The sequence below is a fragment of the Caretta caretta genome, chromosome 1 (genome assembly GCF_965140235.1).
Source record: "Caretta caretta isolate rCarCar2 chromosome 1, rCarCar1.hap1, whole genome shotgun sequence".
Taxonomy (NCBI): domain Eukaryota; kingdom Metazoa; phylum Chordata; order Testudines; family Cheloniidae; genus Caretta; species Caretta caretta.
The window spans coordinates 144,513,430-144,540,514 of NC_134206.1; the positions used below are offsets into that span (position 1 = coordinate 144,513,430).

The following is a 27,085-nucleotide window of genomic DNA, read 5'->3' on the forward strand; positions in this document are numbered from 1 at the left end:
GGTAATGACAGATTAATAACTGTAATAGAGAAAAGATGTCTTTGTCTTTGTGTCTAGTGCAACTGTATAATGAGGGGAAAATGTGGCTTGGATTGACTGGTGAATCATCCCATAGAGAGTAGTTAAATTATATTTCACTAGTTTTATTACGTTCTTGTTCTGAGAACATGACATTCTGAATACTTAACTACAGCACCTCCCTCTTACATAGGTTTTTTTTATAGGCCTATGCTTTTTTTTTCTATTTTCATCACAACCAGAAAACTCTTCAGTGTTTTAATTTCTCTTTTTCATAAGGATTTTTCTTCTTCTACATAGATACTCTCTTTGAAATTGGAAAAGGTAGGGGAAAGACAAATGAAATACTTTTTTAAGGGGAGGAGTTATTTTTGTCTTTTTATTAGCTGTAAACACGATTAAAATATTTAATTAAATTGATAGCAAAAATTCCACTTTAAGTTAAACATTCAATTTTGTTTCTTCTCTCTTTCTTCTTCCCTTCACCACACTCTCTGCTGATACTTGTGTTCACTTCATTCCCTGTTTTTCCCCACCAATGTGTCTTTGTTCTCCTCACTTGTTGTTTTTATGACTTTTTTGTGCTGTCAATTACTAAACTGCTTGTTAATATGCAAAAATTATGGTCTTTAAAAAAAAAAAAATTCAGATTCCATGCCAGACATTCATTTAGTTTCCTGATCCTGCAAACCCTTATGCATGTGCTTAATTTTACTACTGAGAGTTGTAAAATTTCAATGGGACTACATAATAACAGAATTAAGCACATACGTAAGGATTTGCAGGATTGAGATTGAGTCTTAGCTATTAAAGGGAGTCCTGTGCCCAGTCCTTCATATCCACAGGCTTTGATGAAATATATCTAAAATTCCTTTAGGACCTGATCCAAGGCCCATTGATTTAAATGGAAGATTCCAACTGCCTTGAGTGGCCTTTGGATCAAGCCCCGTATGCATATATTTGAGTATGTGATGTTACATATTATTATTATTATTATTTTTTTGCATGGATAAGGGTCGAGGTGGCTTTGCTGAAAGGAATGCAGCCTGTGGTCGGATGATCTGTGATGTGGAAATTTCAGCAAAAGAATTAATTCGTTGCAAGAGCTACCATTTATCTGAATTGGTCCATCAGATTTTGAAAACCGAGAGGGTAACAATTCCACCAGAAGAGATAAGAAATATGTACAGGTATATTGCTCAGTGTTTTGTTTTGTTTTTTTTTAATGCAGTTCTGTGTTGGGGAATGGCGCAGCATTTAATTTTTTTTAGTTTGTCTCTATATATAATTTTGTACTTGGTTTATCAGGCAGATGTGGGATTGAGTAGCAGGGTACTATACTTCTGTGTTTTTCATCTTAAAAGTATTTTACAAACACCGTTTCTCAGAACAGTGTTGCTGATCATGGCTTAGTCGTTCAAATAGAGATACAGTGTGAAAATGTTACTTTAGGTACATTAATAGAATAAACAATCTTGAATTACTATTTGCAACTAAATGAGTTTGCTTCATAATTTGGCACAGGTACACTGAAGAGATCTTAGAGCCATTGTACAGAATTTAGGTCTACTCTTCTGCAAAATTCGTACCGACATGTTTCAGGTTTAAACTTGACATTCTTCCTCTCTTCCCAGTGATTCGTCTCACTTACTGTACATGCTGGAGAACACCTGGACAGATGCCAGATTCATTCTGCAGATCATGTGTGAGCTGAATGTTCTTCCGCTAGCCCTGCAGATTACAAACATCTCTGGGAATGTTATGGTAATTTTGTTTTCGTTCCCTTCACCTAAAAAGCAACTATTGCCTTGTGCTTTCTGGGTTTGGTATGGTTAATGCCTCAGCTGAGTCAGTGCTTGTAAATTCCTTAACTATGCACTGTGAATAGTGTGCGTCATTTGTCCTTCAAAGAGATGAAAACTATTAGTTGGAGTACATTCAAATTTAGATGACCTCCATGGGATTTTTCTTTCTGACGTTAGAGTTTGTGCTATGAAAGTATTTAGGTGGAAATGGACAGATGGTTGTATCATTTGGTAGATCTGTTTATGTGTGGTGCAAAAGCCCCACAAACAAAATTACATAACCCTGAAAATAGATATTTACCTTGTAAAAGAAAATAGCATATATGAGAAGACTGTATCTGGTTGAAATCTATGTCTTAATTCATTTTTGTGCATCAATATTTTGGTTTCTCCAGTTTGTTTTGAATTCTTCTGTTTTTTTCCTCCATAGTCAAGGACAATGATGGGTGGGCGATCAGAGCGTAATGAGTTCCTGCTGCTTCATGCTTTTTATGAGAGAGACTATATTGTGCCTGACAAGCAAGTTTTTAAAAAGCCTCAGCAGAAGCTGGTGGGTCCCAAATATATTCTTGTTTTGACTTACTTCTTCCATGATCTTTTTTAGATAAATTCTTATAAAAACACTAATACTTTTTTCCTTTGCACATCATTTTCTTTACGAAAACATGAAAAAGTAATTATATCCAATCACAGGAATAGTTTAACATCAGATCAACAAGAACTTTTTCCAAGATATAATAACAATTTGTCTTAAGTGTGAAGTGAAAAGCCTGTGGTTTAAAGGGACACTGTCAACTTGGAAAAACACATTGCTGTCTGAAGTTTTTTACCTATTATAATTACAGGAGCACTTAACTTCTTTCAAGATCAGTAATCTTATCAAATATTTTTTCAGGTTTTTTTTGTGTTTAATTTGTACATTTAATGGTACCTGGTATATAGCCAGTTCCTTTATTTTTCTGTGAACCAGTCAGTTTCTCCCTTGTTGAAAAGACCCTTATAGATACCAATAAGGTTTTTAGAAAAAACTTAATATCTTAATATCTTCTTCACACATGTGTCCCGCTATAGGTGCGCATGCAGTTTGTGTGCAAATGTGACCAGCGTTTGAGTGTGGGCCAGCTATGGTCATTCAGTTAGGGTGAACAGCAAAGAATGGGGCAGACAATCCCCATAAAGCTGGTGGATATTCCATTACTTAGATTTACCAAGCCAGCAAAAACAGCTTCTTTCTTACCTTACTGGTTATTCAGAAGTCCAAACAACACAGTTCCCTTAAAGTGATCCAGCCTCAGGCTTCCATCTAGGTACCTAAGTCAAATATGATGATTTCTGAAAATTGTATTTCATCATATAAAAGAAAAGGTTTTACCAGTCCCAAAGGATTGAATACATTATGTTTCAGATCTTGCCCAAATACATGCTACAGCCAATTCTTATTAACTAAACTAAAATTTCTTAAAAAATATAGAGAGAGTATGGTTAAAAGATCAATATGCATACAGACATGAGTTCAGTTCATTTAGGTTCAGATTCATAGCAGAGATGGTGAGCGTAGTAGTTGCAAAGAATCATAGAATCATAGAATATAAGGGTTGGAAGGGACCCCAGAAGGTCATCTAGTCCAACCCCCTGCTCAAAGCAGGACCAATTCCCAGTTAAATCATCCCAGCCAGGGCTTTGTCAAGCCTGACCTTAAAAACCTCTAAGGAAGGAGATTCTACCACCTCCCTAGGTAACGCATTCCAGTGTTTCACCACCCTCTTAGTGAAAAAGTTTTTCCTAATATCCAATCTAAACCTCCCCCATTGCAACTTGAGACCATTACTCCTCGTTCTGTCATCTGCTACCATTGAGAACAGTCTAGAGCCATCCTCTTTGGAACCCCCTTTCAGGTAGTTGAAAGCAGCTACCAAATCCCCCCTCATTCTTCTCTTCTGCAGGCTAAACAATCCCAGCTCCCTCAGCCTCTCCTCATAAGTCATGTGTTCCAGACCCCTAATCATTTTTGTTGCCCTTCGCTGGACTCTCTCCAATTTATCCACATCCTTCTTGAAGTGTGGGGCCCAAAACTGGACACAGTACTCCAGATGAGGCCTCACCAATGTCGAATAGAGGGGAACGATCATGTCCCTCGATCTGCTCGCTATGCCCCTACTTATACATCCCAAAATGCCATTGGCCTTCTTGGCAACAAGGGCACACTGCTGACTCATATCCAGCTTCTCGTCCACTGTCACCCCTAGGTCCTTTTCCGCAGAACTGCTGCCTAGCCATTCGGTCCCTAGTCTGTAGCTGTGCATTGGGTTCTTCCGTGCTAAGTGCAGGACCCTGCACTTATCCTTATTGAACCTCATCAGATTTCTTTTGGCCCAATCCTCCAATTTGTCTAGGTCCTTCTGTATCCTATCCCTCCCCTCCAGCGTATCTACCACTCCTCCCAGTTTAGTATCATCTGCAAATTTGCTGAGTGTGCAATCCACACCATCCTCCAGATCATTTATGAAGATATTGAACAAAACCGGCCCCAGGACCGACCCTTGGGGCACTCCACTTGATACCGGCTGCCAACTAGACATGGAGCCATTGATCACTACCCGTTGAGCCCGACAATCTAGCCAGCTTTCTACCCACCTTGTAGTGCATTCATCCAGCCCATACTTCCTTAACTTGCTGACAAGAATACTGTGGGAGACCGTGTCAAAAGCTTTGCTAAAGTCAAGAAACAATACATCCACTGCTTTCCCTTCATCCACAGAACCAGTAATCTCATCATAGAAGGCGATTAGATTAGTCAGGCATGACCTTCCCTTGGTGAATCCATGCTGGCTGTTCCTGATCACTTTCCTCTCATGCAAGTGCTTCAGGATTGATTCTTTGAGGACCTGCTCCATGATTTTTCCAGGGACTGAAGTGAGGCTGACTGGCCTGTAGTTCCCAGGATCCTCCTTCTTCCCTTTTTTAAAGATTGGCACTACATTAGCCTTTTTCCAGTCATCCGGGACTTCCCCGGTTCGCCACGAGTTTTCAAAGATAATGGCCAATGGCTCTGCAATCACAGCCGCCAGTTCCTTCAGCACTCTCGGATGCAACTCGTCCGGCCCCATGGACTTGTGCACGTCCAGCTTTTCTAAATAGTCCCTAACCACCTCTATCTCCACAGAGGGCTGTCCATCTCTTCCCCATTTTGTGATGCCCAGCGTAGCAGTCTGGGAGCTAACCTTGTTAGTGAAAACAGAGGCAAAAAAAGCATTGAGTACATTAGCTTTTTCCACATCCTCTGTCACTAGTTTGCCTCCCTCATTCAGTAAGGGGCCCACACATTCCTTGGCTTTCTTCTTGTTGCCAACATACCTGAAGAAACCCTTCTTGTTACTCTTGACATCTCTGGCTAGCTGCAGCTCCAGGTGCGATTTGGCCCTCCTGATAACATTCCTACATGCCCAAGCAATATTTTTATACTCTTCCCTGGTCATATGTCCAACCTTCCACTTCTTGTAAGCTTCTTTTTTATGTTTAAGATCCGCTAAGATTTCACCATTAAGCCAAGCTGGTCGCCTGCCATATTTACTATTCTTTCGACTCATCGGGATGGTTTGTCCCTGTAACCTCAACAGGGATTCCTTGAAATACAGCCAGCTCTCCTGGACTCCTTTCCCCTTCAAGTTAGTCCCCCAGGGGATCCTGGCCATCCGTTCCCTGAGGGAGTCGAAGTCTGCTTTCCTGAAGTCCAGGGTCCGTATCGTGCTGCTTACCTTTCTTCCCTGCGTCAGGATCCTGAACTCAACCAACTCATGGTCACTGCCTCCCAGATTCCCATCCACTTTTGCTTCCCCCACTAATTCTACCCGGTTTGTGAGAAGCAGGTCAAGAAAAGCGCCCCCCCTAGTTGGCTCCTCTAGCACTTGCGCCAGGAAATTGTCCCCTACGCTTTCCAAAAACTTCCTGGATTGTCTATGCACCGCTGTATTGCTCTCCCAGCAGATATCAGGAAAATTAAAGTCACCCATGAGAATCGGGGCATGCGATCCAGTAGCTTCCGTGAGCTGCCGGAAGAAAGCCTCATCTACCTCATCCCCCTGGTCCGGTGGTCTATAGCAGACTCCCACCACTACATCACTCTTGTTGCACACACTTCTGAACTTAATCCAGAGACACTCAGGTTTTTCTGCAGTTTCGTACCCAAGCTCTGAGCAGTCATACTGCTCCCTTACATACAGTGCTACTCCCCCACCTTTTCTGCCCTGCCTGTCCTTCCTGAACAGTTTATATCCATCCATGACAGTACTCCAGTCATGTGAGTTATCCCACCAAGTCTCTGTTATTCCGATCACGTCATAGTTCTTTGACATCACCAGGACCTCCAGTTCTCCCTGCTTGTTTCCAAGGCTTTGTGCATTTGTATATAAGCACTTGAGATAACCTGTTGATCGCCCCTCATTCCCAGTATGAGGCAGGAGCCCTCCCCTCACAGACATTCCTGCCTGTGCTTCCTCCCGGTATCCCGCTTTCCCACTTACCTCAGGGCTTTGGTCTCCTTCCCCCGGTGAACCTAGTTTAAAGCCCTCCTCACTAGGTTAGCCAGCCTGCTCGCGAAGATGCTCTTCCCTCTCTTCGTTAAGTGGAGCCCGTCTCTGCCTAGCACTCCTTCTTGGAACACCATCCCATGGTCGAAGAATCCAAAGCCTTCTCTCCGACACCACCTGCGTAGCCATTCGTTGACTTCCACGATTCGACGCTCCCTACCTAGGCCTTTTCCTTCCACGGGGAGGATGGACGAGAACACCACTTGCGCCTCCAACTCCTTTATCCTTCTTCCTAGAGCCACATAGTCCGCAGTGATCCGCTCAAGGTCATTCTTGGCAGTATCATTGGTGCCCACGTGGAGAAGCAGGAAGGGGTAGCGATCCGAGGGCTTGATGAGTCTCGGCAGTCTCTCCGTCACATCGCGAATCTTAGCCCCCGGCAAGCAGCAGACTTCTCGGTTTTCCCGGTCAGGGTGGCAGATAGATGACTCAGTCCCCCGGAGGAGAGAGTCCTCGACCACCACCACCCGCCTTCTCCTCTTGGGAGTGGTGGTCGTGGAACTCCCAACCTCAGGACAGCGCATCTCATGCCTTCCAACCAGCGGAGTCTCCTTCTGCTTTCTCGCCCCAGACATATCATCTGGTCCACTCTCCGCAACGATACCTGTGGAGAGAACATGAAAGCGGTTAGTTACCTGTGTCTGTGTTACTGGAACCCGGACATTCCGCTTACCTCTTCTGGAGGTCACATGTTGCCAAGCTTCTTCACTGGCCTCTTGGCTCCTCTGTGCAACCTGCTCTATATCTGTAGAGCTTTGTGCCCCTAGAAGCCTATCCTGAGTTTTGTCCAGAAAATCCTCAGTTTCCCGTATGCAACGCAGGGTTGTTATCTGTTGCTCCAGACCTTCAATCTTCTCTTCCAATATGGAGACCAGCTTGCACTTTGTACAGACAAAGTCGCTTCTCTCCTGTGGAAGAAAGACAAACATGGCACAAAGAGTTCTTTTTCAAATAGTTCATAGGTTATAGTCCAATGTCCAAATATCATATTCAGGGCATACCAGCATAACTGGGACCTTAGTCTTGTGACTCCAGCTTCCTCTGCTGAAGCCTAAGCGGATCTGAGATGACAGAATCAGGACCCAAGAATCTTTTGTACAATTTTATGTTCTCTTTGGCAAATTGGAGTTCCTCAGGGAACAAAAGGTAATTAGGATGACTTTGAAGGAGGTTCATCACCAGTACTTATAGAATTAACATAAGGCAATTTGCTTGTTCCTCCACCAATTACAGATTATCTGCTATACATTTCAAAGAGAGATGAATAACGAGATATCCTGTGTTTATAATTCATTTAAATGCTAGGATGTTCTTTTGATCTCTGAATTATCAGAATACAGCATAGACAGAGACTGTTCATTACATTGTCAACCCTACTCACACATATTTAAATACACAAAACCACAAACATTATCTCCCCACGTCTTTTGAGGGTTATTTATTTTGCAGGATATTTAACCCTTTCTAGCCATGTGTCACAGCAAGACTGGATTTTTCTTGACTATCAGTGTGCAGGGGGGCACATGTACCCTGTGCTCCTCATTCTTAGAAAGTTTAGCTTGAGCAGTTAAGCAGGTTGGACATCAGCTAGGTTCCTTCTTACTACCTGTGGAAGACTGAGGGCTAATCCTCCTGAAAGACTCACATAGAAGGGCCTATTCTGTCTGGGAGAATCCCGTATCCCTAGCAGATGCTTGGGCTGCCTATTTTTCTCTGCAGCGACTTCAGGTCGCAAGATGTGAGGCTGAAGCGCTTTCTTCTGGAATGATCCACGAAGGTGGCATTGGCTCTGGAAGAGCTATGCTTCAAGACCTGTCTAATGGGCAGGTCTGTATTGTCCAGCGGTCCCTTGGGCAGATAGGCAACTTCAAAGATATCCGCTGGGAAAGTGGCACTGGGGTATCAAAAAGGGTTGCTCTGAGCAATGGGGTAGGAGCTCAGGAAGGAGCTTAGTGTCCTTACACAAAGAGAGGCACAGGAAAAAGTTGTCGTGTGATAAGCCCCCCAAGTCTGAGATGGTGTCAAGCATGAGCAGAAAGGAGCAAACTGTGGTGCAACTCGCTCTGTTCATACGGGGCCTGGTCCTGGGAGCACCCATATCGACTCTGGCACCAGGAGAACAGATTCAGACTATACCAGGGACATTCTCGGTGCTGAGATGCCCAACAGCAGCAGTCACTTTCATGGTTTGATTATAATCAGTTTCACTTTCTCCCTTACTTGCATTACTACACTGAAGCAATGTTTAATTCAAAAAAAAAATTCTTATCAGAATAAAAATTGCAAGCATTGCTATTGATCTAAAGTGTATTGTTTTTTTTTTTTTTTTAAAAAAAACACTATTTTTGTAAACTAGATTTTGGGCTTAAATTAATTCTATAATATTCTTTTTAAGTAACTTTGCTTTCTCTCCACCGTTGGGTGTCAAACACAACATAGACTAGTGCTCTGTTCTATGGTGACGATTCCTAAAAGACTGTGTAATCTTTTGTGATCAGTCTCTTCCCAGAGCAGTGAATCATAGTGCAATTTTGTGATGGAAAGAGCCTTAATCAGGATATTGATAAAAATATTCATGTAGTAGATGTCTGTTAGAAAAAAAACTCCATTCTTATCCCACTCATTCCAATTTTTCTTTTGTAAATGAAGACTTCTAAATTAGAAACTTGATATTATTTTTAAAAGAGGCTAGATGAAGGAATTTTTTTATGCCAAATACAGGTGGATGAAGATGAAGATGTTGAAGATCAGAATAAATCAAAGATAGGGAGAAAGAAGGCAGCATATGCTGGGGGTCTAGTGTTGGATCCAAAAGTGGGTAAGATTTGGCAATTTTACTGCTCAAAGCAGTATATCTGGTCATAAATGTGAAGGTTAGCTCCAGCTAAACTAAAATGCTGTTTCATTGCTGTTTGTTCAAAAAGTTTCAAAGCAAAAGGCAGGGAAAATCTGCAACCCCTTTTATATGAAAGGAAAAGAATCCAGAATGATGATTATTAGGCCAGAATCTTGAGAAGGTCGGGGGGAAGCAATGTAGCACAACTTTCTTGTAAGGATATAGACACAGAAGTAACTTTTATATATGTGCTTTTCATTTTGGGTACAAACAGGAAAGAATGCTTAATTTTGTTTGCCAGTAGAGTAGTATCTCTTTCATGCAACATCATGGATAAATTAGGGGTTTTTCTATTTAGGTTGTGTATAGCATGTGTATATTTTTGCTAGTGGATGCTTAAGGTTTTTCTTTGTTTCTCCTATATGTGGTGATAACTGTACAAAAGCATCCTACAATAATACAGAAGCTGTCTGTTTAACCCTGGCAAGTTAAGAGGGGTTAGATCGTTCCACTTCTGACAGTCCTCAATCACTGGCTAATAGCACATCTGAACCTTTTCTTAGGACTGTTGCTTAGACACATCACATAGTGCACTGGTCTCTGAATTCAAGCTACTTCTCAAGCTTTTACAAAACTGTGTAGACTGGCAACACTCAGCTTAGTCTGGGTTCAGCCATGTAATATGGGAGTGGGGGTCACTTCTTTTCCTGCAAAAACTTCTGACACTCACAGCCCTGTCCCAAACCTCCCCACTTCACTGTATGAAGTCTTCTCCTTCCCCACCACAGATGCATCCATATTAGTCAAATTTCTTATTTATAGTTACTGAATTGGGCCCTGAAACTCAATGGAAATCTTTAATTTGGCTTTAATGGGCATTGGATTAGGTATCTAGTGGGGATGAATAATTATATGGATCCTCACACTGTATTATACCTTCTACTCTGTATTCTATTTCAGGTTTTTATGACACATTTATTTTGCTTCTGGACTTCAACAGCTTGTACCCTTCAATTATCCAGGAGTTCAACATATGTTTTACCACAGTGCAGAGAGAGTCATCAGATGCACAGAAAAGGGCAGAGGTTTGTGTGTGCTTTATTAGTGTTCTGATTTGAGGTTCAAATCTTCAGTGTGTTTCATGTGAATTAAATTGTAACAGCATCCTGGCTGGAAACTGATCCTACATGCTTATCTCAATACCCTGTCGTCATTATTTTTACTTTTGGTAGCACTCACTATGTGCTAGGCGATTTCCAAACTTGCAAGGAGGACAATTCTTCCTGCAAGGAAGAACACAATATAGGGAATTGTGTTTTTGCTTCCAAGTTCCTTGAATGCAACTGTTGCATCTATTTCCTTTCAATAATACTCCTCGTGCTTGCACCCCTGGCATGTTGTTCCATTCCTTATCCTCTCCCATACAAGAGGATTTATTGAAGGTTTAGTTAATCCTATCTCTTGTTCCTCTACAACTTCTTCTATACAATCCACCTTTTTTTATGCTGCTAAATCCCTTTTCTGTGCCTTGTCATCGTCCAAACTAATGAAGCATTTTTTTTCTCATCCCTGGCCTCAATACATGTCATCTTGCATCTGTATAAAAGCACTACAGAAATAAACTTCCTGTCTTGCCATTCTATCCTTCTCCCATGGGCTTCTTTTTGTCTTCACATTATCTTCACATGGGCTTCTTTTTGGGTTCACATTTCTCATCCTCCCGTTTTAGTCACTACACCACTCCACCCCATCTACATCTGTTTTAATTTCTTCCTACAATTTCTTGCAAGTTGCTTTTCTGAACTTACCTTTTGTATTCTCCTTCTATGCTCACCTTTGCATATTTCCATATCAGTCCTTTTTATGCTTGGAACTCGCTCCTTCTGTTCAGCTGAACAAACAGCCTCCTTATTCATGTTTCTCCTTATAAAAGCATTTCTTCTGTGAAACCTTTCAATTGCAGTTTACCAAATGAGGTTGGGGGAAATCCATATAGCTGTAAGATTGGACCTTCACTTGGTTTATTATGTCTCTGAAATGTATTGGCTATCTGATGCAAAATGTATGCTCCCTGGGACATACTCCGTTCTATAGTCCTGAACCCCAAATATGTTTAACTGGAGAATATGAATTGACTGGAGCCACCAGAGGTGTTTGACTGTCTCTGTGGTACGAGTTACTTGAGCTGCAGACTAGCAATATGCCCCTTCAGTTGGGTTCAATGATGGAATAAACAGTGTGTCAATTCAGGAGCCTGTTCTGTGCCTGCTGCATTTGGGGGGTGCAGGTAAAATGGATAGATTAAAATCAAAGCTACTTAAATCACAAATTTTTACTAATGATTTTAAATCATCAATTTTAACTAAAAAATTCAAATGCAAAACATGATTATCTTCCTAAAAAGAGGTTGATTCTTGTTGGTTGGTAACTATTAAAACGTTGATTTGCAACTAAATATATCCTTCACACTTCATTTGGTCCTTCTTCTTGCAATCAGGAGGATACACTATATATCTATATACAGTTATTTAAGCAGGTACATAGCTTAACTTGCATTTATTCAGATGCTTAATTTTTATATTTGTATTAGGTTAGAAAATGGTGAATCATGCATTTCTTATTTACTAGGTGATTAACTTTTTACATGTGATCTAGGTGAAATTCTGTTTAGGTGGCAATTCAAATTCAGTTAAAAATTCACAAAATCAGCATTTTAGTTTTTCTTTTTTTAAAAATAAATAAAATTACCTTTAAATGTGCTGGATACATAAGAAGGAAGCTGTTTAAAACAGTTTTGCATTTAAAACTAACTGATTTATTAAACAAAAATGGTATTGTCCATACTCGGTGAATTGAACTGATTGTTTCTGGTCACCATGTCCTTCAAGATTTTACAACTAGGGGATCTGATCTTCTCACACCTAGGACTTGTCTGCACAGCATTGACGAAGGATGCCAGAGTGAGTGTAATTTGTAAAGGTCTAACATGTTGTGTGGTCTAACTGCCGCCAATAGATCCTGCTGGTGTGCACTAAAAAGTACCTAGTTCACGTTAATGGACTATGTTAACATGAACTCGACACCTTCTAGAGCACAACAGCAGAGTCTACCTGCAATTAGAGTGCAACACATTAGAGTGCTTTACAAATCACACCCCTCTGGCACACTTTGTTGGTGCTGTATAGACATGCCCTTGGTTTTTATTCAGAGATTGGAAGAAGAAAACAAACTTTTCTGCTTTTTCAATTCCCAGTTGGTTTCTTAACTTTGAGTCAGCTAGATGTTGAATTGAACTAGTTGAATAAACTGAAATGAAAAAAAATTCTGTTTGCACCTGCAGAAGGTGCTAAGCTGTCAAAAGCTGTTTTAATACTTCAATAAACTCTGCTTAGCCAGTGACTTCAACCTAAACTTGCCAACAAACATGGATTTTTTTTGTTTTTGTTTTTATTGTAAATGATTTTAATGGACTATAATAAATTTAGGCTCTAACATGGGTTGTCAGTGTCAGATTTAATTTTCAATAGATTTATTTTTTAAGACTAAACCTGAATTTAATTTAAATTAAAAACTGATTTTTTTTCTAAATTGTTTGGGTTTTTTTTTTATCCACCCTGGCTGAGGGTGACTCTTGGTTGTCTTCTAGATCAGGGTGAACTGTTAAATCAAACAACCTAACGTTTCTTAATGGTCCATCTTCAGCAATACCTTTTATAACTTTCTGGACTGTGGACATTTAGATTTATTTTTCTTTCTCCTTTGTGGTGATAATTATACAGAAGTATCCTTCGTTAACATAGAAGCTTTTGGCTCATTCCTAAGTTGATGGGTGTATCGGTCCATTTCTGACACTTTGTCTCATAAGCAAATGCCGGATTAATTGAAGCCTATGAAAGTGGTTGTAGTTTTGCCACCGTGTTCACATTTAGGCACAGTTCAAGAGTTGGAACTCTTTAAGATTTATATCTGTACAATTATGTACATCTCTTGATTTGGAGTGTTTGGATCCAAAGAAAATCCATGGGCATATAGCAGAAAGTATATGTAAATGTGTAAACCGCTGCACTGTAGGTACCCCACCCGTATGAGGCCAATAACGACACCAAGTTTGTTGGTAAAATCTGTCCTTGACTTTACATGTTGGTCTGTAACTTGCAAAGCCAGGCAGTGTTTTCTTAATTATAAATCCCTGAAATGGTCAGAGTGCTTTTTTTCCCTGATAGGTGTATTAGGAAACTTCAGGTAAATGATTTAAATACATTATTTTGGCTCTTAGCTGTAAACAATAATATATACAAAGCTGCTCTTTTCTGAAAAGTGTTTGCAAAGGCCCCCACTGTTTGTGATACTCGTTGTCCCTGCTCCAATAGGCTGGCAAACACATTTCAACCTAGCAGTATTGCCTGAGAACACAATTTTTAAACAAATATCCATCCCCTTTCAAAGAAATAAGGTTGAAAATAGTGTGTATTTTTGTGCTTAAATTCCAAGCCTGGAGACGGTTATCACACTGAAATTGAGGTGTAAAATGATGATATATGCATCTTTCCAATATTCTTTATTTATTAAAAATGTATGTGCTTGGAAAGGGGAGAGGAATCACTTGTGAGAGTTATCTCATTATGGCTTGTATTGGCAAAGCATTCAAGTTCGAATAACTCCTTCTGTACACAGCTCAAGTAGGAAGGCATGTTGCTTGTCTTTGTCCTTCTTTCAGAAGCAAATTCTGAGGTATTGTTGAGAATCAGGAAGGCAATATCATACAAGATAACATAGTGCTTTATAACCATTTCCAATAACATCTAAATATGAAAGTAAAAAATTACTCACCTCAGAAGCAACATGTGAAATAGTGACCCCTCCAGATGCTGCCTTCCAATCTTCACATTTAATATTATCTAACTTTCTTTCACCTGGAGATTTAGTGCTTATTTATGCAAACTGTATGTGGCAAGCTGGGATGTAAATCTAGCTTGCACTAGTCTGCTGTGCACTAATTATCTATCTAGATCCTGCTCCTGTGTCAAAGTGAGGTAGATCAAAGTGCGCTATGGAACTTTTAGGGTGCAGCAGCAGGATTCACATGGACAGTTAGTGCATGGCAAGCTAGTGTGAGAGAGATTTTTCACCCCACCTTGCCACAAACTAAGTTTTCATATAGGCAAGCCGACAGTCTCGCTTTCCTTCAAATACAATTGGTATCTGAAACTCTTGTCCCTATGGCTCTGAAACAATTCATTTTTAACCTGTCTTCATGCAGCGGTGCTAATATACCCCAGATACTTTCTGTTCCTATGACAGGTTTCAGAGTAACAGCCGTGTTAGTCTGTATTCGCAAAAAGAAAAGGAGTACTTGTGGCACCTTAGAGACTAACCAGTTTATTTGAGCATAAGCTTTCGTGAGCTACAGCTCACTTCATCGGATGCATACTGTGGAAAGTGTAGAAGATCTTTTTATACACACAAAGCTATTACCAGCAGGAGAGTGGGGTGGGGGGAGGTATTTTTTCATGCTTTGTGTGTATAAAAAGATCTTCTACAAAGCATGAAAAAATACCTCCCCCCACCCCACTCTCCTGCTGGTAATAGCTTTGTGTGTATAAAAAGATCTTCTACACTTTCCACAGTATGCATCCGATGAAGTGAGCTGTAGCTCACGAAAGCTTATGCTCAAATAAATTGGTTAGTCTCTAAGGTGCCACAAGTACTCCTTTTCTTTTTCTGTTCCTAGTGTGACATCTGAGAGCCAAGTCTTTTGGGGTGCATTAGAAGAGTGTTAGTGTACTGGCAGTGAATAGACAATAATAGACTCGAGAATTCTGGGGGTCAGTGGTTCAGCAGCACAAAATTAATACAGCTGAAAAGCATGAAAACCACCTTCACTTCTGCTATCTTAAACTGTGTACTGAGAGTGCAGTTTCCTTTTTACTCTGCAAAAATGAACTAACTTTTTCATGTCCTTGCTTTTTAATAGACTAAAAATCTACTTTTAAAGCAAATACTTGGTAAAATAAATGATTATTTGACAGGATGGAATGCAAGAAGAAATTCCAGAACTACCAGATCCATCTCTAGAAATGGGAATTTTGCCTAAAGAGATCAGGAAGCTGGTGGAGAGAAGGAGACAAGTCAAGCAATTGATGAAACAGACTGATTTAAATCCTGACCTCTATTTACAGGTGTGTCTTATGGAAGCACTCCTCTGCCTTCACTATACCTTATTTAAGTTCATTGCTCAGACTACAGAATAGGAGTGATTAATAGTAAATGGAGGTTGGAAACAAATTGTAAGATGCTCCCTTGTGGTTTAGAGAGCTGATAGGTGTCAGAAATAGCTAACTTGATAATATTGCATTCAGCTTCTGTTTGGTGGTTATGGTGATTAATATATTGGTTATGTTCCTTTTCAGTATGATATCAGGCAGAAGGCTTTGAAGCTTACAGCTAATAGCATGTACGGCTGTCTGGGGTTTTCCTACAGTAGATTCTATGCCAAGCCTTTGGCAGCTTTGGTGACACACAAAGGGAGAGAGGTGAGTCACTTAAATAGCATTTTAAAATGGTAAACTTAAATCATCCCAGGTTTCATTGAGTAGTAGATTGGTCTTTACTCACTTACAAATCTTTTGCCTTCATTTTTGCTTTGTAATTATAATTTTATTTTGGCCTTTTTGTAGTGCAGAAGGACAGGTGACAAGAATAGAGTTAAGCAATTAAAAAAATAATAAAACAAATTGTAGCCATAGATTTGGGTCTTCCTTTGGTGTTTGTCATGTTGAACTGGTCTGTTGTAGCCAGATCAATGTTTACTTGTAAATTTTCCATGACGGGAAACAGTTGGTAATGTAGGCCCCAGTTCAGCAATGTGCTTAGCTGACTATTTGACTTCAGTGGGACTGCTTGCGTGCATAAAGTTATGCCTGTGTTTAAGAACCTTGTTGAATTGGTGCCTTGCTCTCTCTGTCTACGCTACCACTTATATCGGTATAATTTATGTCGCTCAGGGGTGTGAATAAGCCACTCTCCTACCGCAAGCGACATAAGTTACATCAACCTAAGCGCCGGTGAGGACAGTGCTATGTTGGTGGGAGAGCTTCTCCCACCGACATTGCTACCACCGCTCCTTCGGGTGGATTAATTAAATCGACAGGAGAGCTCTCTCCTGTTGGCTTAAAGGGCTACACTAGATAGCTTATAGTGGTGCAGGTGCATCGGTACAGAGCACCGCTGTAAGGGCTGTAGTATAGCCGTAGCCTTAGATGCTGCTACTTCCTGCAGTTACAATTCATGTCATGGACTCAAAAGGATCCAAAATTTTTTAAGGGACGCTGACAAGTTTGATGAATAAAAAAACCTTGATTTCATTCTTCTTTCTTTATGAAGTCTGTACTATTCTGTCCGTCTTCCCATCAAAACAAATATTCCTTTTCTCGTTATTTTTAAAAACTGAGCAGCCTAGCCACTGTATTTAATCTTACAAAAAACAGAGTGCAAATATTTAGTTAAGAAATAAAATGTTAAGCTTCCAAGGGGTTATTGTGAATGATTGGTGTGAGGGAGACTAAAGATTTTAGTATCCTTGGGAAATATCTTGTATTTAAGATTCAGATACTTATTGTACCAACTTCTTAAGTGAACTACAAGACAAATACAGTTTTGAACAAATTTATACCTGAATTAGACTACAGTCCATGAATTCCACACCATTTTTTTTATATTCTCACTCGTTATACAAGACCTCTACCTCATTTGGTTTCAGTTTGATCTTTTTAATACTCATATTCTTGTCCCTCTCTCTTTTTTAATAGGAAAGAAAAGTTTGCTTTCACATAGCTATTTAAAAAGGCCAGAATTTTTCAGAATGAGCTCTGGATCATACCTGTATATAATTATGGTAGAAACTGATTAAACTTATTATATCTGCTGTGTTATAGAGTGATCTGTGATAGAAAGGGTAGGCAGTAAATAGGTAAGGAGAAATGATAATGTTTTTTAATTAATTTTTTTCCACAGACCTAGACTCAGTTCACTCTTAAAAAAAAGAAACCTCTTTTAATCATTCTTTTTGGTTAATGCTGCAATACTATAGCTAGAAGGGAGAGTGTCTTAAACCATTTAATGTGTTAACCTCTTGGTGCCTAGATTTTTGCCAGTCACTTAATGCTAATATAAATTGCATTACTGTCAGTAGCAGGAGCTGTGGACTGTCTGTATCAAGAAGTAAATGAGAAAAAATAATTTCAGGAAAAGTCTTAGGGATCTAATTTAAAGTAACATATAAGAAGTTTTTCTTTGAAATGTGATTAAATGTTATTTCTTATGCACCTGATGATACGTGCATAGGTAAATAAGGTGATACGAAATATCTCCAGGGAATGTAATTTGAATAGATGTAGGTCGGATTTTGAAGTGCTACATTTTACTCTGTTGTCAAACCATCCCGTAGTTGAGGGCTGCACCGTAAATATATTTGCAGAAAGTTCAGTGTGAAAAACACAAACAAAGCTGGAAATTCATATAGTGTAAAGTACTGGAAAACTGTCAATATTATTAACTTTTATTAATAGTATTTTGGTGAGATTGGGTTTGGTTGTGATGACATATTAGAAGTAGGTTGGACCATGCAAGTGTGTTGTGGTGGCTAAAAACTTCAGGAATTACACATTCTTTAAAAACTTGTTAAAAATCATATTAATTGGGCAGAAATTACCTCATATGCACACTTGGATTTAATGGCAAAAGAATTTCATGTGATGTGGCAGAAATTCCTTCTATGAAGAGCAACATAGCTGTGCACGTGAGAGGTGCAGCACATACACCGGGGTCGGCAACCTTCGGCACATAGCCTATCAAGGTAATCTGCAGGCGGGCCGTGAGGTGTTATGTTTATGTTGACCGTCCGCAGGCATGGCCCCCCCACAGCTCCCAGCGGCCATGGTTCGCCGTTCCTGGCCAGTGGGCGTTGTGCCGAAGGTTACTGACCCCTGACATATGACATCAACGTCATTTCTTATAGAAGGTAAGTGCTCTTCTGAATCTCTAATGCAGATCCCATCTGACACAACTGTATTTAGTTAATGATGTTGGAAACTCAGTACAGACTGGTACAACTGCAGGCATATTTAGGTTAACTTTCAGTGGGGAAATTTGGGCAGCATGAATTTCGTGTGTGTGTGATTCCAATTCTAAGGTGCCACAAGTACTCCTTTTTGCGAATACAGACTAACATGGCTGCTACTCTGAAACATAAAATGTAATTTGTAAAGTGACTAGTGTAGTAATTGTAGTGGTTGTTCACTAGATGGCGATAGATACTTTGAGATCATTAAACAATTAAGACTCAGTCTTGTCAATAAATGATTGTGACCATCTTTGAGAACACATACTTTTAAATTGATCTTCCATGATTTTTAATTTATTTTTTTTATGATATAGACTATCTGTGGGGGTTATTTTAGTTTTAATCTGAAATATTACATCGTATCACAAACTTATTTGTACAATTTTTATATATTCTGGAAGAAGAAAAATGCTTTCCAAAAAGGGAGAGAATATATGAACCCTGCCAACTCAAATTTGGCCTTCAATGTTTATAAGCACAAGTGTTTGCTAAAACTGAAGACCAGTAGATATATTTTACATGAATTATTTTTATAATTGAATGGGATTTTAAAAACAAAACAAAAAGGATTCTCTGCAGTATTTGCCATCCAAATGGGGCATTGTTGGGTTGGATTATAGTACAGTGGTTTTGAAACTTTTTCATAGTGTGAACAAACTTTAATGAGTTTCATGGGCTACTTTTCTTGTGGTAACTACAGCAGTTGCTTACATGGAAAAGTAATAGGAGAGTTTTTAATGTAATTTTAGCTGTCCTGTAATGTAATTTAGCAACTGGAAACAAGGAAAGGCAGTACCACGTGATCAGCTAGCTCTCTACAGACCAGTGACAGTAAGTATAAGGTCACTCTTTTTCAGCCTTTTTGGAAAGCAGCCTTCCAATGGAATGTCAGATGTGTTTGGCTTCTGTATTCAGGATCCCCTGGGAAGAAGGCTGTTTCTTGTGGGACAACAGAAGAGTTGCCAAGCTGCTGTCTGAGGCTAACTTGGTTGCCATTGGCTGTGACCCCAGATCAGTGGTCTTTCCACGTAGTGGCATCTCCTCTTGGACATGGTTCTTTAGTGTTCCAATTAGTTCCCCAGGTGACCCACCTTCTTGGCCAGAAAATTAGACCAAAGAGGGGCAAAATTACTCTTCTTTCTTTCACCACAACTTGTAGGTAAGTTACAGAAATTCCTGTTGCAGTACATTAAGTGAAAGGATGAAGTTTGCCAGTCAGGTTAATTTCAAATTTCCTATTCAGATTTTTAAATTAATTCTAAGGCCGTGGTAGCCAAAGATTGCAGCTGTTTGTCACCACTGTCTGCGAAAGGGAGCTGGGGAGGAGGGGCAAGGGAAAGAAGAGAAAGTGAAATCAAAAAGCCGAAATACGTTAATTGAAAATTAAAACAAAGGGAAACAGACATCGTACCTTCCGTACTCTCTTCCTTTTCTATCTTCTTCCTCTGAGCTGAGGCAGCAGGGCTTCATTCCATTTCACCTTGAGTCTTGTTCATCTGTTGTTGTGTTCTGGGCCTCTGGTGCATCCACATGTTTTGCCAGAGCCGTTCTGGATGGGGCAGCTTGTCAGGCCTCCTTCCCCAAAATATGGTGGGGGAGAGACAAACACAAGCTGGGAAACAGGTCCTCTTAAAATCTCATTAGTAGCTGCCTTTTTGGATGCTTGTGTGGATGGCATCCACACTTCCACTAGAGCTTTGACATCCAATATGATTTTTGTGGAGTCATGTGACCTAGATACTTGAAAGCCCAAGCAGAAGAGTTCTTAGCTGCCTCTAAATATTCAGGTGTTAGGCCAAAGTGGTGCTTTATGATTCAGTGAAATTGAAGAAGTCCTTGCTATCCTTCAGACATTGTAGGAGGGACTGTGGATCCTAGTTCAAAAGACAGCAGTCCTTTTGTGGTGCTTTTCTCCCTGAGATGTCTCATAAAAGAGGAAGATGCAATGGACTTCAAATTTTTCAACAAAAACCTAAGGATGTTAAAGATGGAAAACTTTTTTTAAATTCTGTCTGGTATCTCAAGGTTTTTTCTTTTGAGCTGATGGAGGCTGTCTCTATATTTGCATACATTCTTCATACATGACAATTTTTATGATTTACATAGAGTCATGACCATTTCCAGTACAAAGCTCTTTCCTTCAGAGGCTCCTTTAGCGTTTCAGTGTCCTGCTGGACAGGTAAGAGTCAGTTCTTCAAGTTCTGGTCCTTATGTGTATTCCACATGTGGGTATGCATGCGCCTGAGTCTAGGGATTTTAACAAGCTGTGTCGGTTGGCCCACACATGCGCAGTGGATCTCCTCATGCTCCTGAGCGAGGGTATAAGAAGCGGTGCAGGTTAACCCCCTCTCAATTCCTTCTTAACTCCACATGGTCTGAGTCAGGATCCAGTGTCCTTTCTGGCTTCAGCATTTCACAAAACCTGTAAATACCTGTAAAAAAGGTAAATAGTTACTTTTTAGCTTAGTTCAGTTGGTCTCAGTGTACTTTGTTTCCCTAGAGTGGAGACCCCATCCCCCTGTCCATAAAAGGCGCATTCCTTCCCCAAGCCCATCGAGTCAGGTGAGCCCTTACACACAGACTTCTAAGTAACTGGCTCTGCAGAAAACCCCCAGGGTGGAGAGTAAGGTGTGCAGGAAGAAGGATCCACTGGGTCCATTGGGGACTCTGGTACTGAAGCACAAGCACAATCATTTTTCTATAGGTGCTGGAACTAGAGGCGCTGGGGGTGCAGCAGCACCCCCTTGGCTTGAAGTGGTTTCAATCCTATACAGGATTTACAGTTTGGTTCAATGGCTCTCAGCACCCCCACCATACAAATTGTTCCACCACCCCTGCATCTGCCAGTCCCATCTACAAGTGCAGCTCCAGATTTCATGGTTCTGATGCATCTTCCCAAAACACACTCTGGAACCAGGGATGTACTGCAACAATTGGACCATCAGAACTCGCCGCACACCAGGATGCACTGAGACCTACATGGCCCCAGAGGATATCTTCCTCTCCCTGCAGTCTTCTCTCTTCTCTTGCCCAGCCCCCCTGAGGGAAATTACTACACCAGAAGATTCCTTTGGTGTCTCAGGAACTGTCTTTCTTACAGCCATCAGGCAGGATTGCCTTTGTACTAATTGTTCTGCTGTTACTACAGGGCTGATTTTTGGATTCTGATGGATCTGATGAGCTGGCCCCTTCTTAATCTCCACAGACAGAACTAAGCCTGGACAGGTGATCTAGGACTTATTGTCGCTACCCTTATGAACATGACCTGCCTAGGAGACCAATGATCCCCCTGCGATGGGGTCCTCTCAAACACTTGGCCCTCTTTTTTGGCCCTATTGGGGTCCCATATGATCCCTATTTCAGACATCTGGGACCCACCCAGGATTCCACTCATTCTCCTTGTGTGAACAACTGGTTTTGTCAGTGTAGGAGGAAAAGGATGATGTTCAACCAGAACCACAGGTACCAGTAGTTCAGTTGGAAATCTCCTCCTCTTCCTTGGATGAGGCATCCCCACCAGAAGACCATAGTGAGGACTTTACTATGAAGGGTGGCTAGTGATCTCCAGATATTTCTAGAGGAAGTCCAAGTCCATTGACTGTTGGACATTCTGCAGCCTCAGTGCCCAAGTAAGGTGACTTTCACAATTAATGATGCCATATTGGAACCGGTGAGATTCATAGAATATCAGGGATGGAAGGGACCTCAGGAGGTCATCTAGTCCAACCCCTGCTCAAAGCAGGACCAATCCCCAACTAAATCATCCCAGCCAGGGCTTTGTCAAGCCTGACCTTAAAAACGTCTAAGGAAGGAGATTCCACCACCTCCCTAGGTAACGCATTCCAGTGTTTCACGACCCTCCTAGTGAAAAAGTTTTTCCTAATATCCAACCTAAACCTCCCCCACTGCAACTTGAGACCATTACTCCTTGTTCTGTCATCTGCTACCACTGAGAACAGTCTAGATCCATTCTCTTTGGAACCCCCTTTCAGGTATCAGCAGCTATCAAATCCCCCCTCATTCTTCTCTTCCGCAGACTAAACAATCCCAGTTCCCTCAGCCTCTCCTCATAAGTCATGTGTTCCAGTCCCCTAATCATTTTTGTTGCCCTCCGCTGGACGTTTTCCAATTTTTCCACATCCTTCTTGTAGTGTGGGGCCCAAAACTAGGCACAGTACTCCAGATGAGGCCTCACCAGTGTCGAATAGAGGGGAATGATCATGTCCTTCGATCTGCTGGCACATCCCAGCATCCTATGCCTCCACACCTAAGAAGGCGGAAACAAAGGGTAGAAATAAATGGTCAGTTTTCAGAATGGAGAGAGGTAAATAGTGGTGTCCCCCAAGGATCTGAACTGGGACCAGTGCTGTTCAACATATTCATAAGTGATCTGGAAAAGGGGGTGAACGGCGAGCTGACAAAACTTGCAAATTATACAAAATTACTTAGGATAGTTACGTGTGAAGCAGACTGCAAGAAGTTACAAAGAGATCTCACAAAACTCAGTGACTGGGCAACAAAATGGCAGATTAAGTGTTGATAAATGCAGAATAATGCTTATTGGAAAACAAACTGTTGCAAAATGATGGGATCTAAATTAGTTCTTACCTCTCAAGAAAGAGATCTTGGAGTCATTGTGGATAGTCCTCTGAAAACATCTACTCAATGTGCAGCAACAGTTCAAAAAGCTAACAATGTTAGGAACCATTAGGAAAGGGATAGATGACAAAAGTAAATATCATAATGCCACTAGATGACCCTTGTGGTCCTTCCTAACCCTCTGATTCTATACAAATTCATGGTACTCAGATACCTTATACTATATGCTGTTCTAGTTGTCCCATCTCAAAAAAGCTATGTTAGGATTGGAAAAGGTATCGAGAAGGGCAACAAAAATGATGAGGGGTATAGAACAGCTTCAGTATGAGGGGAAATTAAAAAACTGGGACTGTTCAGCTTGGAAAAGAGACTACTAAGGGGGGATATGATAGAGGTCTATTAAATCATGACTGGGGTGGAGAAAGTGAATAAGGAAGCATTATTTACTCCATGTAACACAAGAAGCAGGGGTCACCCAATAAAAATTAATAGGTAGCAGGTTTAAAACAAATAAAAGCAAGTATTCCTTCACACAACGCACAGTCAGCCTGTGGAACTCATTGTTGGGGGTGTTGTGAAGCCAAAACTAAAACAGGGTTAAAAAAAGAATTAGATAAGTTCATGGAGGCTAGGTCCATCAATGGCTATACATCAAAATGGTCAGGGATGCAACCCCATGCTCTGGGAGCGGACAACATGGGATGGATCAATCAATAATTGCCATGTTCTGTTCATTCCCTCTGAAGCGTCTGACACGGACCACTGTCAGAAGATCAGATACTGGGCTAGATGGACCGTTGGTCTGACCCAGGATGGTGGTTCTTGTGTTACGTCAATAACAGTCTGCCCTCCGGTCAAGAGCCACTCATTCCCAGAACTCCTGATGCAGGTCAGGGGCAGGGTCAAATATCCCAACCTGCACTCCTTCCACCTCATGGCCTGGTGTTTGGATGGGGGTCGGAAGTAGATTGCTCTTGTTCATGCCCAGTCCAGGCTATACATAACCAGAGTAGGAAAGAAACAACAAGAACCTGTTATCTGGCTAAATGGAAATGCTTCTCTGGCTGCATGCAGCACAATCAGTCTCACCCAGTCCCTTCGAGCATCGCAGTAATTCTAGATTACCTCTGTCATGCTGTCTGGAGTGTGACTATGAGAACCTTCCTCAGGGCAGTCTGTCAGAAAATAGGACACACACCCCAACCTGGTGGTAAGTTCTGTAATTAGATCTCACCAAGCCTGTACCAAATGTGAACTCCTGGATCACTATACCAATCTTACCATGGAGTCCCGGGCAGTTCCCTTAGACACTCCAGTCTATCTTGCCACCCAGGTGGTAGTTTGAACCCAGCAGATCTGTGATTTACAGCAGATGCTAGTTTAAGGTGATGTGATGTCCACTCTGTGTTCCATGTTCTAGTTCTGCACCAAGGGCTGGCTCGACAGCTCAAACTTAGTTGCCTGTGTTTGGAAGGAAGGCAACTAGAAGGTTAAGGATATTACAACAGAGTGAGTACTTGCCTGTTCCAAATAACAAAAAATCTCAGATAAGTAATCTTTCTGAAAAGTTCAAGATGGTTAAAAAAATGATTTTGCCACAAGCGTTAGGAATTATGGTCTTGGACACATGTCATTCCAATGGGCAGACTTCATGGGAGTGGCTGAGGATGGCTCATTGATTTCATCTAGACAAGTGGTATCAACACATTATGGTACCTCCTGTAACTCTTTTCAGTGTTGTGCTTGAGACCAGAATATACTTCCCAAGCTGCCCCACTTCAGTCCAGTGGTTTATCCAGGGCTGCGATGCTGTTGACCTGGCTAGTGTAGTTCCAAAGCATAAATCAACTGCATCAGCTCACAATCCAAGGTTTCTGGGCATGAAAGGAGACCAAATTTCAAATAAATGTCCTAGAACTAAAAGTGCTGCATCTGCCTTTCAGAGCACTCTTTACCTCAACAAAGCACTATCTCTCTTCAGATTTTAATACATGGTGGCCATAACATCTGTTATATCAGCTGGCAAAGCAAAGCTTGTTCAAGTTTGTGAAAGGCATCTGAAGTTGTAGAACTGGTATGTCTATCATTATATCATTCTCATGCCTCTAAATCTTCCAAGAACAGAGAATGTGTTGGTGGATGACCTCAGCAGGAGTTAGTGCTAAGCACAAGTGAACCTGCAGAGACTGAGGCTAACATTATGTTCCTTAGGTGAAGAACCTCTTATGTGGAATTTTTTGTGACAGTACATATTCTTCTTCAAGTGATTGCTCATATCTTTTCCAATTAGGGGTGTGTGCGCCACGTGCACAGTTGTCGGAAAGTTTTTCCCCTAGAAGCACCTGTCGGGTCGGCTGTATAGCCCCCTGGAGTGGCGCCTTCATGGCACTCAATATATGACCCTGCTGACTGGCGCCACCTCAATTCCTTCTTACCGCTTTGCAAGCTCCCCATGTTTCCCTTCTGTTCAAACAGTTTGTATTTTGTAGTTGTTTACTTCTTAGTTATTGTAGGTAGCTAGTTAGCTGTTTGGGGGGGGCGGGGTTTACCCTGCACCCTGACTTTCTCCTTGGGGGAACTTACATGCCTAAGTATTAGGGGCTCAAGCCCTGCAAGTCCTGCAACAAGCCTATGCCAACAGGCGACCCCCAAGACGCCTGCTTAAAGGCTCTGGGGGAAGCACGCCAAGCAGACAAGTGCAGAATTTGTAAAGGGTTTAGCCCCAGAACAAAAAAGGAGCGAGACTTTTGCCTCAAACAGCTCCTCGTGGAGGCGGCACTCAGACTGCAGCCTATACCAGTGTGGCAAGACCCGGCACCGAACTAATCGGTGCGCAGCACCCCGGCAGCAACAATAGAAGTGGCACCACGGAAGGACTCTGGGAGAGACCTACGGCACCACCGCTCCCTGGTGCCGAAACTGACCTTCCCTGGGTCCAACCCCAGTTCCTGAGCCTGATCCAGGCGTGGTTGGCCCAGACAGAGAGGCAGGACAGGAGGCCCCTGGAGACCAAAAGAGTCAAGTGGACCCTGTTCGCCCATTAGCCTCCTCATTGTCCTCCCCGGACGAGGCAGTCGCAGGCACCTCAGTCTCTGGACCGCCCCCCATAGACAGCTGTGCCCACCAGGACCTCCTTTGCAGGGTGCCGCGAAATATGGGCTTGCAGGCCAAGGACGTGTTGGAGTCGAAGGACCAGATGGTTGACATCCTGGCCCCAGAAGGCCTATCGAGGGTGGTTCTATCCATCATCAAGACTATACAGGCTAATGCTAAGACCATTTGGCAGACCCCAGCCCCCATCCCTCCCTCCGCGAAGGATGTGGAGAGGAAGTACATCGTCCCATCTAAAGAGTACTGTAACGGGGTCAGGACTCACCCCCGCTGGTTGCTCCGGGGTGCTTTAGCTTTAGCTCTTTTCAGCTATGGAGCACCCTCTGCGCGTGGTATCTCACCCATTGTCTGCTCTGCTGGTTTGGGACCCACATTGCTCCCCTCTCGATGGCGTCCTCTTCAGGGTACTGCCCTCTGGCAGTGCCCACTACTCTGGTCTCACCCCCTTCCGGGGAGGGGAGGTCAACAGCAGTCCTTCGGTTTGCACCTGCCTTGGTGGCCAACCACAACCCCAAGTCTAGCCCCTCACCTCAGGGGCAATTTGCAGTCTGTCTCGGCCATACTCCTCTGTGGCCAGATGCAGTGCAAGGGGGAAAGGGGAGACCCAGGCCCACCTGCTACTCTAGGTCCCAACACAGGGACCCTCTAGAGGCAGCCTCTTTCTGCCCTCCTTCGCTCCCCTCTCTTCTGCCTACCATCCCTGGGCCACTTCCCCTTTGGCCCCGTGCACCTTCCCAAAACTTGTTAGCAGGTGCCGCAGCCTGGCAGGTAACTGGGCCTGAGCTCTCCTCTGCTCCCTGAGCCTGCCAAGCACTGCTCTGTCCAAGGTGCTACCTCTTTACCTCAGGAGCCAGTCCTTCTCCCTTGCTAGTTAGGGAGAGACTCCCCCTCCTCTGCTAGGCAGCCTTTATATAGGACCCAGCCTGACCCTGATAGGCTGCCTCTCCCTTTGTCCTGATTGGCTCTCCACAGGCCCTTGCTGATTGGCTGCTGGTCTGCGCAGCCTCTC

At 42.1% G+C, this 27,085-nt stretch overlaps 1 protein-coding gene and 1 non-coding gene across 6 annotated transcripts in view; both read left to right on the forward strand.

The window, feature by feature from the left end:
* POLA1 (DNA polymerase alpha 1, catalytic subunit) overlaps positions 1–27,085 on the forward strand; it is a 359,222-nt gene that overhangs the window by 58,664 nt on the left and 273,473 nt on the right. For all 5 annotated transcript variants that reach the window (XM_048863346.2, XM_048863354.2, XM_048863383.2 and 2 more), the window contains 7 exons: positions 1,033–1,208; positions 1,653–1,782; positions 2,254–2,373; positions 9,131–9,227; positions 10,206–10,330; positions 15,275–15,424; positions 15,656–15,778. In XM_048863346.2, the coding sequence (XP_048719303.2) occupies positions 1,033–1,208; positions 1,653–1,782; positions 2,254–2,373; positions 9,131–9,227; positions 10,206–10,330; positions 15,275–15,424; positions 15,656–15,778 (921 nt within the window). The remainder of the gene's footprint in view (positions 1–1,032; positions 1,209–1,652; positions 1,783–2,253; positions 2,374–9,130; positions 9,228–10,205; positions 10,331–15,274; positions 15,425–15,655; positions 15,779–27,085) is intronic.
* LOC125630695 (small Cajal body-specific RNA 24) lies at positions 9,635–9,768 on the forward strand. Its single transcript, XR_007354748.1, has one exon.